A 17554-nucleotide genomic window follows, 5' to 3' on the forward strand; every position below is an offset into this window, starting at 1 on the left:
GAGGAAGAGGAGGAGGGAGAGGAAGAGGAGGAGGAGGGGGAGGGAGGAAGAGGAGGAGGAGGGGGGAGGGGGACAGGGACACAAGTGTGGTGACAGGGCTGGAGTTCCTTCTCAGCTACACAGCTTGAAGTCAGCCTGGAATACAGGAGACCATGACTCAAAAACAAAACAAACCAAGAAGGAGGAGGAGTTGGAGGAAGAAGAGAGGGAAGAAGAGGAGGAAGGGGAGGAAGCAGAGGAGGAGACAAAACCAGAAACGTACACATCTAAATCTGTAGTTTGGTAAATTCTCCTAAATAACCAATAAACAGCACTAAGGTCAAATAGTGCTTCTCTGAAAGGGGGCGTGGCCTGGATTGCTGTTCCTCACGTTCCTCTGCAGGATAGCTGTCCTTTGTTTCCGTGTGTGTGTGTGTGTGTGTGTGTGTGTGTGTGTGTGTGTGTGTGTGTGTTGTGTGTGTGTTGTGTGTGTGTGTGTGTGTGTGTGTGCGCGCGCTTGAGATCACAATTCTTTTCTCTTTTTAGGCAGGGTCTCTCCCTGAGCTGACCTGGAACTTATTCTGTAGCACAAACTGGCTTCAACCTCATAGGATCCTCCAGCTCTGCCTCTGAGGCCTGGGATTCAGTCCCGGACCCGCCACGCCTAGCACCACTTTCTACTTCCTGTCTTCCTCCCACCCACAGCATTGCAGGGGCAAACCCAGGGCTGAGCATGCTCCGAAGGGTCTTAGTGACTGGCTCCCCCAGCCCTACTCTCAGTTCTGGCAGCATAAGTGAACTTTGCCATTTTGTATATTTGCCAATGCCCCTCCATCTCTGGCATGTGTCAGACTCACCTGGAAAGCCTGCTAAAACAGATGGCTTCCCCGCCGCCAGTTTCAGATTCAGTATGAGTCTATGAGGCAGAGACTAATCTGCATATCTGTCAAATCCCCATCTTGAAGGTTTCCTTGGTCTGGAATTTCATAGCCTGTTCTCGGCTTTGCTTTTAGACAGGGTCTCCCTGTGTAGCCAAGGCTGGCCTCAAGCTCTCCAAGCCTCCTCAGGGTCAGACATGCAGGCGTGAGGCACCAAACCTAGCTACAGCGTGTTCTGTTTCATGCTTGGCTGCTCTCCTAGAGCAGCTGCAGATTTATACCTGTGGGGCTGAGCCATCTTCCCAGCCCCCCATCACTCTTCGTTACTCTCTTCGCCCCCTCCATCGAGTCCTCTCCCACCCTGACATGTCCTATATACGTGTAGGACTTAATTCTGGATCCCATAATGGAGAGAAAACGTGTACCGTTTGCCTCCGTTTGGCTCAATGCACTTAACATTATAATGTCCAGCTTGATCGATTTTCCTGCAAATGTTGCAGTTTCATTCTCTTTACAACTACATAAGACCCTATTGTGTATATTTACCACGTTTCCTTCATCTGTTTGCCTCTTGATGAACCTCTAGGATGGATCCATACCTTGACTATTGTACCAAGTGCAGCAATAAACATTAGTATGTACAGTGTGGATGTGACCGCTCTAAGGCGTGGTTGAGGGAAGGTTCTTATTGAGGTATAAAGGAGTATAGCCAGGGACATCGGAAAAAGTCCAGAGCAGGGAAAGAAACACGGCCAGCAGAGCGGACCAGCCAGGATGCCAGCATGGACTCTGTAAGAGGTACTTTCTGTGCTGAGGGAGCCTGGAGGCCAGCATGCATTTTGGTGTGCTAATAGGCACCGGAGCTAGCCATCTCTTTAGGACCTGACAGTTGTGCATCAGAAGGGATGGAAGTTCAGCTGTCTGTGTGGTCTGCTGACTTAGAATCCCAGGATAGCATAACTAGGTGACACTGGTGGTTGTCTTTAGGGTTTTTTTTTTTTTTTTTTTAAGATTTATTTATTTTATTTTCTGTATATGGATACACTGTAGCTGATGGTTGTGAGCCTTCATGTGGTTGTTGGGAATTGAATTTTTAGGACCTCTGCTTGCTCAGGTCAACCCTGCTTGCTCAGTCCCTGCTTGCTCCCACCCAAAGTTTTATTTATTATTATAATTAGAGACACTGTAGCTGTCTTCAGATGCACCAGAAGAGGGCATCAGATCTCATTGCAGATGGTTGTGAGCCACCATGTGGTTGCTGGGATTTGAACTCAGGACCTTCTGTAGAGCCGTCAGTGCTCTTACCCGCTGAGCCATCTTGCCAGCCCTAGGTTTGGGGTTATTTAATATTTTTTTATTTTATGTATATGGGTGCTTTGCCTGAATCTATGCGTGTGCACCATGTGCATACCTGGTGCCCACAGAGGCCAGAAGAGGATGTTGGAGTTCCTGGAACTAGAGTTACATATAGATGGTTTTGAGCTGCCATGTGTGTGCTAAGAATCGAACCCAGGTCCTCTCAGCAAGAGCAGCAAGCACTCTTAACTTGTGAACCATCTCTCCAGCCCCCTGTTTTAGTTTCCTAAGGAGCCTCCATATTGATCTCCATAGTGAGTCCTCCAGTTTACGTTTCCACCCAAAGTGTGGAAGGGTTTTTCTTGTTCCATAGATCCACCAGCATTTACTGATACTCTCTCTTTTTTAAAAATTTATTTTTGCTGGGCGTCGTGGCGCTCGCCTTTAATCCCAGCACTCGGGAGGCAGAGACAGGCGGGTTTCTGAGTTCGAGGCCAGCCAGGTCTACAGAGTGAGTTCCAGGACAGCCAGGGCTACACAGAGAAACCCCCTCTCTAAGAAGAAAAAAAGAAAAGAAAAGAAAAGTAAAAGGAAAGAAAAGAAAAAGAAAAACAAAACAAACAAACAAAAAGCAAAAAGAAAAGGAAAAAGAAAAGAAAGAGAAAAGAGGGCTGGAGAGATGACTCAGAGGTTAGGAGCACTTGCTGCTCTTCCAGAGGTCCTGAGTTCAATTCCCAGCAACCACATGATGGCTCGCAACCATCTGTAATGGGATCTGATGCCCTCTTCTGGTGTGTCTGAAGACAGCCACAGTGTACTCATATAAATAAAATAAATAAATAAATCTAAAAAAAAAAAAGAATTTTAAAAATATTAAAAGGGGCCTGGTGAGATGGCTCAGTGGTTAGGAGCAGTTGTCACCCTTGCATGGGACCCACTTGGTGGATCACAATCCCTCCTAACTCCAGTCCCAACAGATACAAGGACCCTCTATGGGCACCAGGCACACATGTGGTGTATAGACACACATTTAGGCAAAACACTCATACACATTAAATCTAAAAATACATGTATATATATTAAAAGCAGGTGCATGGGTGAATGGTTGAATGAGCCCTCTAGCAAATCAGTTGAATTTCCGATGGTTTGTCATTGCCAGCTGAAGCATGTCTCTCGCTAGACTGAAACTCTGTGAGCATGGGTCCTTTTAGGTCCCTCCACCAAAACCGTGGCCCAGTTTCATCGTGTGGGCAACTAACATTTAATGATAAGGATGGAGTCAAAGGGCTGGAGTCCCTCAAGTCTGGACACCGCCAGAACAGGCCTGTGGGTGTTGCCCAAGGGCAGGATTTATGGCTGTGGAGTGGGGGAGGGCCACTAGCTACACTTTTGCTTTTTAAGGTGGACCAAGGGATTTCCCCCACCCAAGCTTCAGATGTGTGGGGGAGAAAGAAGGCAGTTCTCAGTTAACCCACCCACAGCTTCCAGCCCACCCACTAGGGTACAGGGAAACAAATGGTTATTTTTCTTTCTTTTTATGTCATCGAGGGGTGCCGGGACCCCAGAACTTTTTTTTTTTTTAATCCAGAACCTCCAGAGACCCAGCACAGAGGTAAGCTTTAGGCAAGATTGTCACCACCATTGCACTGATCATGAAATTTAAGACTTGATGAATGGACCCTTGGTGGAGGTTCTAAGAAAACCTGAGAACCTGGGACTAGGAGAAAATGCGTATGGAACTGTGTGGTCCCTTCCAGAATGGCTTCGGTCAGTCGGTGTCTCCAGCTACCCAGCCTATCCCTACCAGTCTGTTGGGGCTGGGTCCCAGGGTTACGCTAGCAAAATGGAGTTCCAGGAGCTGATCTGCCCATGGCTGAGCCAAGCCAAACTCTGAGCTCTGGGCACCACCTGCTGCTGTCGCCAGGGCCCCAGTGGATCTGTGGCTGTCATTGTTGCAGGTGCTGACTCTTTCCATCCAGAAAAGGTGGCACACCCCAAGCTGAGATTCGGGAGAAGAGGAGGTGAAGGGACAGCACAGTCGGAGACTGCGCCCTCCTCCACAGCCCGATCTGTGCAGCTGGATCGGTCCATTCGCAGCCTTCCAGTATCTCAGGTGACTCGGACACCACCACTCCATGCTGGTTAAATATATCTGTGTGGCTCATGTTACAGATACCCGAGCTCTCCCCAGGTGGCTTCCAGTCTCAGGTCCCTAGACATTATTTTTTTAAGATTTTTTTATTTATTATGTGTAAGTACACTATAGCTGTTTTCAGACACACCAGAAGACACATCAGATGTCACTACGGATGGTTGTGAGCCACCACGTGGTTGCTGGGATTTGAACTTAGGATCTTTGAAAAAGCAGTCAGTGATCCTAACTGCTGAGTCATCTCTCTAGCCTCCCCCCACCCCAGACATTTATTTATTTATTTATTTATTTATTTAATTTATTTAGGTTTTTCTTCTTTCTTTCTTTCTTTCTTTCTTTCTTTCTTTCTTTCTTTCTTTCTTTCTTTCTTTCTTTTTTTCAAGACAGGGTTTCTCTGTATTGCCCTGGCTGTCNTGGAACTCACTGTGCAGACCAGGCTGGCCTCGAACTCAGAAATCCACCTGCCTCTGCCTCCCAAGTGTTGGGATTAAAGTTATGTGCCACCACTGTCTGGCCCTCCTAGACATTTATTATTGGCCTTTTTAAACCATTCCTGCCTGATCTTGGTCCTGGTCCCCTTCACTCCACCCTCCTCCACTCCTCCACTTGAAATTTTGTCCCATTGTCAACCCAGGGCAGATACACAGTCTACTCACTGCGTCCTTTTCCAATCCCACCATAACCCTCCCATACATGTATACCCTTTCTGTCTGTGCCTGTTGGCTTTTGCCAGTTCCTGTGTGTAGACTGACCTAAGACCTCTCTGAGTCCTTGAAAACTGGCCGAGGCCCTGGCCTCAGGTTCTGCTATACTCTAGTCAGCCAGCTTAGAGCTGTGCTGGTAGGGACACCTTGGAGCCTAGAGCTTCATCTGGGATACACACCAGTCTAGGTACTCACTACTCATGCCTGAGCAAACTGCTGTGGGTGCAGGCCAAGACTGCCTACCCTGCCTGCAAGCAGCTGGACTGGCTCTTTATTGCAAGAGCCTCTGGATGAATAAGGAGCAGGGATGAAGGTCTGCCAGGGAGTGTGTGTTCACTTCCAAACCCTGTGTACCCCCACCTCAGCCTGAAGAGAAAAAGCAAGAACCTCTCTGTTTTCTTTTCTCTTTCTCTCTCTCTCTTTTTAAAAGATTTTATTTATTTTACATATGTGAGTACACTGTAGTTGTCTTTAGACACATCAGAAGAGGGCATCAGACCCCATTACAGATGGTTGTGAGCCATCATGTTACTGGGAATTGAACTCAGGACCTCTGGAAGAGCAGTAAGTGCTCCTAACCTCTGATCCATCTCTCCAGCCCTCTTTTCTCTTTCTTTTTTTTTTTCTTTTCTTTTTGCTTTTTGTTTGTTTTGTTTTTCTTTTTCTTTTCTTTCATTTTACTTTTCTTTTCTTTTCTTTTTTTCGTTGAGAGGGGGTTTCTCTGTGTAGCCCTGGCTGTCCTGGAACTCACTCTGTAGACCAGGCTGGCCTTGAATTCAGAGGTCCACCTGCCTCTGCCTCCCGAGTGCTGGGATTAACAGTTTGTGCCTCTTTACACTCAACTGAAACTGAGCTCCTATCACAGGCCCTCTCTGGCTGCCAGGCCTGCCCAGATGTGTGCTTGCTCCCTGCCCTCAGGTCATATTGGTGCCAAGAGAAGTCCTGAGGGAGGTTTTGTACTTGGGAGAAAGTAGACTGCTTCCCCATAAACACACTGACCTCTCATCATTTCCTTCTTCATCTGGCATTGAGCACAGAAGCTGCCCCGGTGGACAGCCAGCATGACAGGCTGAGGAGATGAAGCACAGGGCACCTTCTTGTAGTCGACTGAGGGTTTCCAGGGAATGGGTGAGTTCTTGCTTTTCCTTTGTAGGGGGGTGGTTGTGAGGAGGGTAGTTTCCATACAGTTTCTCATTGTAATAGGCATACTAACCCAGCCCTGGCTGTCCTGGAACTCACTCTGTAGACCAGGCTGGCCCACCTGGCCTGCCTCTGCCTTCTGGTTGCTGAGAATAAAGGCGTGCACCACCACACCCCCGCTTTAGAATGGGGTGATTTATAAGGACCAGTCCTAAAGGAAAAGGAGGTGGCTAGAAGGAGGATGAACGATGCCATCAGGAGGAACAGCAGGGACCTGGTCTTTTGTCCTGTTATGGTTCTGGGTGGTGGATGCCTGTGAGGTTGGAGGGAGGAGGAGGGCAGAGCAAAGGTGTTGGAAGGTCTTCACTGTGAACTTAAGTTTCTTCCTAGACAGACTGAGGTCACTGAGGGTGTCAAGCAGGTTTGAAACATCTTTTTTTTTTCTTTGGTTTTTTTTTGAGACAGGGTTTCTCCGTGTAGTCCTGGCTGTCCTGGAACTCACTCTGTAGACCAGACTCAGAAATCCGCCTGCCTCTGCTTCCCGAGTGCTGGGATTAAAGGCGTGCGCCCCCATGCCTGGCTTGAGACAAAGTTTTGCTTGACTTGAAACATCTCTTAAAGGACCTGGTAGGAAGTCTCTAGTGACCTTGAGTGGAGCAGTTCCTGGAAGGTTGGAACAGATGAAGATCTGGCTGTCTTGGAACTCATTTTGTAGACCAGGCGGGCCTCGAACTCAGAAATCCGCCTGCCTCTGCCTCCCGAGTGCTGGGATTAATGTGTGCTACCACGTCCAGTGGCATATTTTATTTCTGACCTGGTCACCGGGCAAAAAAGACTCCAGCTGCCACTGTTGTTAAGTTCTGGACCCACGGGGGAGGATCCTGTATCCTAGGAAACAGAGGTCCTTGGAGCCAGATGGTGACTGAGCTCTAAGAGTTGGGAAGGAGAGGATTCAGGTCAGTGGTCAACCCATTCCTTCTACCCTGTTTCCTGGTGCCCACATTTTCCCCTGGCCCTAGACTGGCTACCCCTTCACAACAGCTGTGTTATGCCTACGTGGCTTCTCCTGTGTCTGTGCCAACATGAGGCAATCAGCTTTCTCCTCTTCCTGCACTGCAGGGGGCCATTAGGTTACTGCTTCCTGTGGTTGGTACAATTTAGGGAGGTGCTGCTGATGCCTCTGCTGGGGCATACACACCTATTCCTCCTTCCTTGGCACTTCCTCTGCAACAGTGAAGAGAGGTCATTCTGCCGAAGAGGGACCAGGGGCAAGCAGAAAAGGCAGATGCCCGTTGTTTCAGGGGCTCACATGTTCTTTAAATTCCTCTTTTAGGAAAAATGAATGTTCTTCCCTCAAGAATGACAATTGTCTCCAACTTCTGCAAACCCGGAAAGATGGTTCACAAAGTACTGTACTCGCGGCCAAGAACAGTGATGACTCCTGAGATGGGGATGCACCCGGGGGCTGTGGTGGTTTGAATCAGAACGGCCCCATAGGCTGAGATTTCAATACTTGCTCACAAGCACTTGGCATTATTTAAAAGGATTAGGAGGTATAGCCTTGTTAGAGGAAGTGTGTTGCAGGATATTTGATCACACTGTGAACCCCAAGATTGTGTTGTTTACTGAGAAAACCTGTTTCTAGTTAAGATGTAGCTCAGCCTTAACACACACCTTTTATCTGTCTGTCTGGAATACAGACACTCCCTTACATCCCAAACAGTGAAGGTAAAGTTAGTTTGTAGAAGGAAGCACCCATGTTTGAAAATGATGTGTCGGACTGGAGAGATGGCTCAGTGGTTAAGAGCACTGATTGCTCTTCCAAAGGTCCTGAGTTCAAATCCCAGCAACCACATGGTGGCTCACAACCATCTGTAATGAAATCTGCCGCCCTCTTCTGGAATGTCTGAAGACAGCAACAGTGTACTTACATATAATAAATAAATATTAAAAAAAAAAAAAAAAAAGAAAGAAAATGATGTGTCTAATTGAATGAATGGCAGACAAAGTGACAAATCAGAGAAAGGTCTGACAGAATAGGATACGCCCAGCTCTCAAGAGAAGAGAGAGGAAAAAGGCTACCTAGGTGAGAGGGGACAGTTTTACTGGGACAGCTGTATAGAGACAAGCTGCAGAGAGAACAAGCGAAGCACAGGTGAGGACAGAATGGACCAGAGAATGAGGAGCCAGAAGATTAGAACAGATTGCCAGAGTTAGTGTGAGGCCAAGCAGAGCAATCCAGTCAGAAGCCAGTTTGAGTCCACCTGGAGAGGAGCTTGAGCCAGAATAGCTGAGTTGAACCAGCCAGCCAGACTTAACAGTAAGAAAGGGTGAGCTTATTCAGCAGTAAGTCTCAGAGGCTAAAAAGCAGAGGCAGGCAGATTTCTGAGTTTGAGGTCAGCCTGGTCTACAAAGTGAGTTCCAGGACAGCCAGAGCTACACAGAGAAACCCTGTCTGGAAAAACCAAAAACAAGCCGGGTGTGTTGGCACACGCCTTTAATCCCAGCACTCGGGAGGCAGAGGCAGGCGGATTTCTGAGTTCGAGGCCAGCCTGGTCTACAAAGTGAGTTCCAGGACAGCCAGAGCTACACAGAGAAACCCTGTCTGGAAAAACCAAAAACAAGCCGGGTGTGTTGGCACACGCCTTTAATCCTAGCACTCAGGAGGCAGAGGCAGGCGGATTTCTGAGTTCGAGGCCAGCCTGGTCTACAAAGTGAGTTCCAGGATAGCCAGAGCTACACAGAGAAACCCAGTCTGGGGGGGGGGGGGAAGAGTCCAGTGGCTAAGTATTGTTCTTGCAGAAGACCTGGGTTTGGTTTCTAGCACCCACATGGCAACCCACAACCGTGTGTAACTCCAATTCCAGAGGATCTGATATCCTCCTCTGGCCTTCACAGGCACCAGGCAAAAACACAACACATATGACAGTGTGTTGTATGTGCATGTGTACATGTTACGGTACACAGGAGGTTCAGCGGATAGCTTTCAAGTGTTGATCTTGCCTTCAATATATGTGGGTTAGAGGACTAAACCAGGCTCCCAGGCTTGTGTGGTTACAGACAGTTGTGAGCTGCCCAACATGGGTGCTGGAAACCGAGAGGCACCTACTCCTCACTCTCAATTCATTAGCCACGTGGCTTTCTGTGGCGCCCCAGAACCTGTGCCTACAGTGAGGCAATCCCAGCTGCTCCCCAGGAAAATTCTCTCCCTGATGGGCTTCCTCACCTCTCTTCCCCCTCAGGCCCTTTCCTGTGCTGGCCATGCCCACCTGAGCCATCAAATGACAGAAGAGGAAGAGAGTAGGGGGAGGTCCTGAGCCCACCTTAGGCGCTGACTTGTTGAATGTGGTAGAGTTGTTCTAAGCCTCTAGGATGAAGGTGCCTACAACATAGGTTAACTCAGACCAGTGTAGAGTCTGGGTGCACAGAAATGAGGCCCGAATAATAAAAGTATTCCTTATTATTATTATTATTATTATCAGTCACTAGATGGTCAGTGAAGAGGGAAAACAGACAGGCTGCACAAAATGACTGACCAGGAACTATTTTTAACAAACTAATTTATTTCTCAGAGTCTAAAACCTTCTGTGAGCAGTTTCCCCGTTGTAGATGGAGATCCAGCTCCTTAGGCCTCAAACTCGAATTCAAAGTACTGTGGGTCGAAGTAGTGGATGCGGACGTAACCATCTTCACCACCGCTGCTATAGCTGGAAAGAGATGGACAGGGATGGTCAGCTGGTGCTGTGGAGGGGAAACCCGGGCTGCCACACATGGGCAGGGACCCCTCCGCCCCCAACTGCCCCAGAGCTCAGTCTCTTCGATGCGGCCATACCTCTTGCCATCAGGATGGAAGGCAACACTGTTGATTGGTCCAAAGTGGCCCTTGACTCTTCCAAACTCTTCCTCAAAAGCCAAGTGGAAGAACCTGGAGGAGGGGTGGGGCGAGGAGACCCAGTTATTCCAAAACACACCCGAGGAACATTCTACAAAATGAAGACTTTTGAAGTAGTATTTTATGTAACAGAATTAATAAAGTTGAGAAATCAGGACAAAGGAGAAATAAGATGAAAGTATAGGCAAACGTCTGCTATATACAGCAGTCACCACAGTTGGAAGTGTTCTAAGGCTTACATGATTTACTTAATATGCACATTTCTGAGGTGAGTAATGTCCCATTAAACAGCTGAGAATCTTGGATACAGAAAGACAATGTCGTCCAGGCCCTCCAGAGTTCTTGATTTCTGCCGTTGTTTACAAACAGGGTACCATGTAGCCCAGCTCAGTTAGGAGTTGGGCAAGGCCAAGGATGACCTTGGAACCATGAATCCCCACCTCTGGAGGGATTAGAAATGTATTGCAGGCTTGGGCCACTGTCCTGTACCAGAGACACAACTTGGTGTGCGAGCCGGCACTTTAGCCAGCTGTATGTGCAGCTGAGTTCATGACCCGGTCTGCTCCATTGGACATCTGTCACATTCCCCATGGTCCTTAGGGCGTCAGGAGCCATGTTTACTTTGAAAGGCGGCCTGCATGTACTTTCAGTGTAGAAGAGCCTTCCCCTTACCTGGCCTCAAACTTGCCAATCCTGGTGGAGGTTGTGGTTACATCCATGGCTTCCTGACCACCTCCCAGCACCACCTACAGGGAAGAAAGCTCAGAGCATCAGGACTTACCCACAGGCTCTGTCCCTGCTCCTCTGTAACATCTTCCCCACAGAGTGGGAGGACCGTCAGGGAGGGGTGAGCAGCTTCAAGGACCTCCTGCCCCCAATCAGTCAGCACTGTAACAAGTTCCCTTCTACCTGACACCATTGCCCCGTCATTTACAGCCTTGTGAGTGGGCAGACATCCAGACTCCAGCTTTAGCCGGAAGTCTGGGCGGGGCCTTCTTACATGGTCATAGTTGGGAGAGAGAGCAGCGGAGTTGACAGGACGTTCTGTTCGGAAAGTCTTCTGATGTTCAAGACTCGTGGAGTCGAAGAGCTGGAGAGAGGAGGGACGGGGACAATCTGTGACGGGCACCGGTCAGACAGGCCGGATGTGCATCAGGGGGGCAGTGAGGCTCACGGGACCCCTCACCCAGGCTCACCTTAGCTGTGTTGTCCTTGGATGCAGTGACAAACATGGTCATGTCTCTAGACAGCTGGATGTCATTGATCTGCCGAGAGTGCTCCTTGACATTCACTAACACCTCTCCAGACTAGAGGAGGAGGAGGAGGAGTTAGAGTCACTTGCTCAAGTCCCAAGCCACCATTCCCCAGAAACCCAAGCCCAGCTGGACTTTTGACTTTCTGCGTTCCTTACCTTCAATCTAATCTCTTACCCATCCCCTCCCCCAAGCCTTATTTTTGGTTCTGGGATTGACTGACCCCAAGTGTTCTATCACTGAGCTATAGCCCCATCTGTTTTTAATTAAAAAAAAAGTTGTGTAGATGTGCCTGTGTGTGCATATACACGCATCTGTGCCCACAGCTGAGAGGAGAGCCTTGAATCCCCTTGGAAGTAGAGTCATACACAAGTAGCTGTGACCTGCCCGATGTGGGTGCCTGGGACAAAGCTCAGGTCCTTGGCAAGAGCAGCAAGTATTTTTTTTTTTTTTTATTTTTTATTTTTATTTTGGTTTTCCGAGGCAGGGTTTCTCTGTGTAGCCCTGGCTGTCCTCGAACTCAGAAATCCGCCTGCCTCTGCCTCCCGAGTGCTGGGATTAGAGGCGTACGCTACCATGCCCGGCTGAAGACCAAGTTTTGCTTGACTTATCTGGCTGGCCTGAACTGGCTCTGTAGACCAGGGTGACCTCAAACTTAGATCCACCTGCCTCTGCTTGCTGAGAATTGGGATTAAGGGTGTAAGGCTTGGCTGGGCAATCGCTCTTACACTAGACATCTCCAAATCGTTGCTTCCGCTATTCCTCTTGCCGATGGAAAACTATCCTTCCTGCTGGAAGCACTTATTTTTTTTAAAAAAGATTTATCCATTAGTATGTGTTATATGATTTTGCCTCCCTGTGTGTGTGTAGACACGTGTGTAAACATGTGTCTGCCATGTGCATGCCTGGTACTCAAGAAGCCAGAAGGATGAAATCCCTGGAACTGGAGTTAAGGACAGCTGGGGCTGACACGAGGGCGCTAGAACCTAGTTCCTCTGCAAGAGTAGCCCCTGCTGTCTGTCACTGAGCCATCTTCTCTAACCCCCGGAAGCTGGACTCACTTCTCCAAGTACATAGCACCTCCTTTGTGACAGAGACACTCTGGATTTAGCTGAAATCTCTACTGTGGCATCAACTCATCCTGACTCATGGATGTCCTTAAGCCGGTATCTAATTGTTTTCCTAGAACCTCCCATAGGACTCAGCACTCTCTAGTGGCAGGAAAATGCTTCTCTGTGGTGACTACTATGTGTCCTCAGTGTCAGGTGACATCACTTGGCCCCTTACCTTGGCGCTATACTGGTTGAGCTCCCCGCTCTCGTGGCCTGCTATGATGCACTCCCCGAGGGGTCCCCAGACGGCACTGGTGATCTTGGAGTCATTACAGGGGATCTTCATGTAGGGCTCGTTGCTGTCTGTGCAGAGCGGCAGAGGTCAGGCCCTGGGATCTGAAACTACACCCCCTACCTCAGCCCTCAGTTCAGTCCTCACCGATCTGGCTTGGATCCCGCAGATCAAAGAAGCTCACAAAACACTGATACCCCATCTGCTTGTCTGTGGAGAACATGATGATGTTGCCCCCAAAGTCAAAGCCACAGGTCCGGACAGCTGAGTTGGTCTTGAGTAGGGCCAGCTGCTTCCCTGGAGAAACACAGTCTGGGTCACTCTGGTCTAATGCTATCACAGGGTGGACCTGTCACACTCAGTCACTAAGTCTCACTGTTCCTTCTCTGAGATGGAAGGTCAGCACTCTCCTGCCCACTGCCGTTCTCCGCTGTCCTCCCAGTCCTTGAAGGAGTGCTTGCTTCCCCACGAGTCCTGCTCTATGCACGGTGCGTTCCTCAACTAGTCTCCCTCAGACTCCATGCCTCCTGAGTGCCCCAGCACAGAAGCAATCAATCATTCGGCAGCCAGAATGATCTAAGCCCCTCCCTTTCCATCCGCTCCTCTGCTCAGGCCTTGCTTTTCCCTGCCCATCAAACACCTCAGTGTGCCAAGCTTACCTAAGCAAGGTCTCTCTTAAGAACTTACTCCAAGATGGGTATTGGTATCCCACACCTTTAATCCCAGCACTTGGGAGGCAGAGGCAGGAGGATTTGAGTTCGAGGCCAGCCTGGTCTACAGAGTGAGTTCTAGGACAGCCAGGACTACACAGAGAAACCCTGCCTATAAATAAATAAATAAATAAATAAATAAATAAATAAATAAATAAATACAAAACAAAACCTTTAAGCCTAGACTGGAGAGATGGCTCAGTGACTAAGAGCACAGGCTATTCTTACAGAGGACGCACATTTAATGTGCTGCACCAACAGGTGGCTCACAGCTTTCTGTAACTCCAGTCAGATCTGATGCCTTCCTTTGGACGCCATGGGCACTATACATACATGGTACACAAGATCCACGTGTAGGCTAAACAACATATACATGTAAAATTAAAAAAACAACAACAACAAAAAAAAAAAAAAAAAGAGAGGCCTTGTGCTGGAGAGACAGTGTAGCAGTTCACAGTGCTGGCTGCTCTTCTGGGGTCCTGCATTCAATTCCCAGCACCCATAGGCAGCTTACAGCTGTCTATCTATAACTGTGGTCCTATGGGATCCAAAGCCCTCTTCTGGTCTGCTCACATACAGGCAGACAAAGCATCCATATACATAAAATATGCGAATCTTAAAATAACTTAATTCTACTTAATAAGAACTTAGTTGGTGTTTTTGCTTTTATCTTACACACATGGCTTTTGGATCTCCAGGAGTTTCTCGGTGTAGATGCCCCGCCTCCACCTCTCTAGAGCTGGGATGAGGTGCGCCACCGCTACCCAGCTTGCCCAGCTCCTGGACATGACTTGCTTTCATCCCCACTTGTGCATGTTGTTGCCCAGGAAAGCTGCAGCTCAAGGGACAGTCACCTTGAGAGAGGCGACTCATCTCCACTCCAGGACATCCACTGCCCCTTCTGGCCTTCCTTGAACATGGCTTTTTATCTTAAGTTCCTTGCTGCTCTGTTTGTTATCGCTCACTCTCTAGACTGGAAACCATCTGTGAACTTAGCTCTAGTTCTCAGAACATGCTTGCTTAGACAGGCACACTGTAGTCGACACACTTTGGCTAAGAAAGTGAGTGGCCCAGGCTTACCTGTTTCACAGTCCCAGAGTCGACAGCTGTTGTCAGCTGAGCCAGTAAGGACATGCTTGGTGTCCCCTGGGGAAGGTGTTAAGAAATATGACCAGGGCTGGAGAGATGCTCAGTGGTTAGGGCACTGGCTGCTCTCCCAGAGGACCCAAGTTAGAATCCCAGCCCTCACATGGTGAGTCCCAACTCCAGTCCAAGGGGATCCAATGCCCACTTGTGGCTTCCAAGGGCACTAGGCACACCTACATACACTAGGCAAATCACTCCTAGATGCAGAATGACGGGGCCTAGGGAGACAGTCCAATGGGTAAAATGCTCTGTGTGCAAATCTGAGGACCTCAGTTCAGATCCCCGACGCCCTCACAGAGACTCTGGTGTGGCTGTAATTCAAGTGCTGAGAGATGAAGACAGGAAGTTCAGTGACTGGCTAGCCAAATCACGAAGCTACAGACTCAATAAGAAGTTGTTTTTGTTTTCATCTCAAAAAAAAAAACAACCCACAAGTTGGAGCCAGGCAGTGGTAGCGAATTTGATCCCACACTTGGGAAGCAGAGACAGGTGGATCTCTTAAGACCTACCTGGTCTACAGAGAGTTCCAGACAGCTAACGCTACCATAGTGAGACAATGTCTTGAAAACCAAAAAAACAGGGGATAGAGAGATGGCTCGGCGGTTAAGAATGCTGACCCTTTTTCCAAAGGTCCTGAGTTCAAATCCTACCAACCACATGGTGGCTCACAATCATTAGTAATGGGATCTGATGTCCTTTTCTGGTGTGTCTGAAGATAGTTACAGTGTACTCACATAACCCCCCAAACAAAGAAAGCAAGCTGGGAAAGATGGCTCACTGGTTAGAGCACTGGCTGCTCTTCCAGAAGACCTAGGTTAGGTTCCCCCAGCACCCACATAATGGCTCACAACCATTTATAGCTCCTGTTCTAAGGGATCTGCTGCCCTCTGTCCTTTAAAGGAAAATGGCTAGTAATGTACACACAAGGTACACAGACACATATGTAGGCAAAATACCCATGCAAATAAAACTAATCTGTAGGGAAAAGAAAAACGATAAAAAGGATTAAAAAAAAAAAAAGGTTGAAGAACGACTTAAGACAAGACCTGATGCTGACTCATGGCCTCCATTTGTCCCTGTCCCTGTGCACACAGACTCACCATGTACACATATATACACACACACAAATGAAAATATAGTCCACCAGCCCATATCCTCTTGGAAGCCATCAGAGCATCTCCCACATCAGTCCCAAAGAGCCTCTCTCACTTTTACCTCAGAATGTCCCAAACTTGAACCTGCCCTACTTTCCCGAAGGAAGAAGCAGCTGCGAGTAGGGAGTGTTTTTCTCCAGACCCCCACAGCACACCAAAGTCAGCATCTCCAAGGCTGGCTGACCCATGGCCAAAAGGATACAGTCAGCATCCACACACCACACAGCTCCGGTGTGGCCCATGTAGGTGCCTAGCCTCTCGCCATTGACAGAGTACCACACGTTGACGATCTGGAAAGAGTAAAATGACAGGACGGTCACATCCCAGAAAAATCAATAGCTTAGCTTGCACTACAAACCCTCTGCAGGCTCTAGCCAAGCCAAGTCTGCCTTCTGCTCATTTACTAGTGAAGAGCTGATAGAAACGGTCAGCTCCTGCGTTCTCCTCCTTCCCTAACATAAGCAGCAGGAGAGCCAGGCCTGCAAAAACATCCTCAAATGCTTTTGTCTCGATTCAGAAGAGTCAAAGGCCAAGTTGGGTTGTAGCTTAAAAAAACCTTTCGGTTTTTCAATTGACTCCAGGTGACAGTAAGGATGTATGGGCTTCACTGCTTTGAGACTAGCTTAGTGTGTGATGTTAAAATACAGAGTTTCTTTCCTTTAAATGGCTAGGAGAGCTGGAGAGATGGCTCAGAGCTTAAAGAGGACTGGCTGCTCCTCCAGATGACTTGGGTTCGATTCCCAACACCCACATGATGGCTTACAACAATCTATATCTGCAGATCCAGATTTGATACACTCTTCTGGCCTTCACAGGCACCAGGCACTCACATGCTATGTAGACATACAATGCTGCAAAGCACCCATACACATAAAATAAACAAAATCATTACACACACAAACATTAAAAAAAAAAAAAAAAAGGACTGGGAGGAGCTGTGTGTGGTAGCATACACTTGTATTCCCAAGCCCGAGGCTGAGGCAGGAGGATGGAGAGGTGTGCCGGCCAGCTTGGACAGATACCCAACTCCTGTCAAAGGGCAGCTGTGAAGCTCCAATAAAACCATGTCTATAAAACTTAAAATGTAAGTGACTAACATGCATCAGGTACAGTGCAAAACTATTTACGGGAATGATCTCACTCTGCTGAGGGAGCTCAAGTCTCCACGTTTTACCAAAAGGGAAAACTGTGGTTTATAGAAAGGTTAAATGTCATGTTCAAAGTCACACTGCGAGTTAGGGCTCATATCAAGCTCTGACTTCACGCTCCACTGCTAACCATCAGTTTACTGCCTCCAGTGCCAATGCCTCAAAAGACAGTACCCAGGGGAAAGTGGGATTGAACAGACTAAGCCAAGCAGTTCACCCTGTCCTGTCCCTGGGCTTCCTTCCAGTCTCCTAATTCTCTTCTCCCTGGGTAGGTACCCTTTCCTTTCACCCATCAACTTCTTCCAGATTTCCCTGGCCGAATGCTGTCGCTAACCTACCCCGGTATGGGTTGGTTTTCGCTACTTTTCAGAGAAATTTCCCTCCGGGAGGCAGCAAACCTTGTCCACCCGCAGTCCGGGAGGCGCGAACTCGCTCCCTCCGGGCCCCCCGCCCCGGGCCCCCCCGCCCCCGGCGCCCCGGCCGCCCGCCCGCAGTCGCTCACAGGGTCTTTGGCCACAGTGAAGAGGAGGTCTCCTTCGCGGTTATACTTGATCTGCGTGATGGACCGCTCATGGCCCTGCAGCAGGATGGGTTTCTGTGGGGACAGAACCGGGGTGTCAGTGCCGGGAACCCCGTCCCATGCCCACTGAGGCCCCCCGACGGCAGCACGCCGCGCCTGGAACTCACCATCCCGGCGGTGACGCGAGGAGAGAGGCAATGTGAGTGGGACCGGAAAAAGACTAGGGACGACTTCCGGA

At 48.8% G+C, this 17554-nt stretch overlaps 1 protein-coding gene across 1 annotated transcript; it reads right to left on the reverse strand.

The window, feature by feature from the left end:
- Positions 1-9692: 9692 nt before the first annotated feature.
- Eif3i (eukaryotic translation initiation factor 3 subunit I) lies at positions 9693-17536 on the reverse strand. Its single transcript, XM_021200177.2, has 11 exons — positions 17484-17536; positions 17299-17391; positions 15851-15938; positions 14429-14494; positions 12786-12935; positions 12582-12709; positions 11238-11348; positions 11042-11131; positions 10714-10787; positions 9982-10074; positions 9693-9856 (listed from the first exon to the last, which is right to left on the reverse strand). Exons 1-11 carry the CDS (start codon positions 17484-17486, stop codon positions 9775-9777), a joined length of 978 nt encoding a protein of 325 aa, XP_021055836.1. The 5' UTR covers positions 17487-17536; the 3' UTR covers positions 9693-9774.
- Between the last annotated feature and the right edge of the window lie 18 nt (positions 17537-17554).

The sequence above is a fragment of the Mus pahari genome, chromosome 6 (genome assembly GCF_900095145.1).
Source record: "Mus pahari chromosome 6, PAHARI_EIJ_v1.1, whole genome shotgun sequence".
NCBI classification, from domain to species: Eukaryota; Metazoa; Chordata; class Mammalia; order Rodentia; family Muridae; genus Mus; species Mus pahari.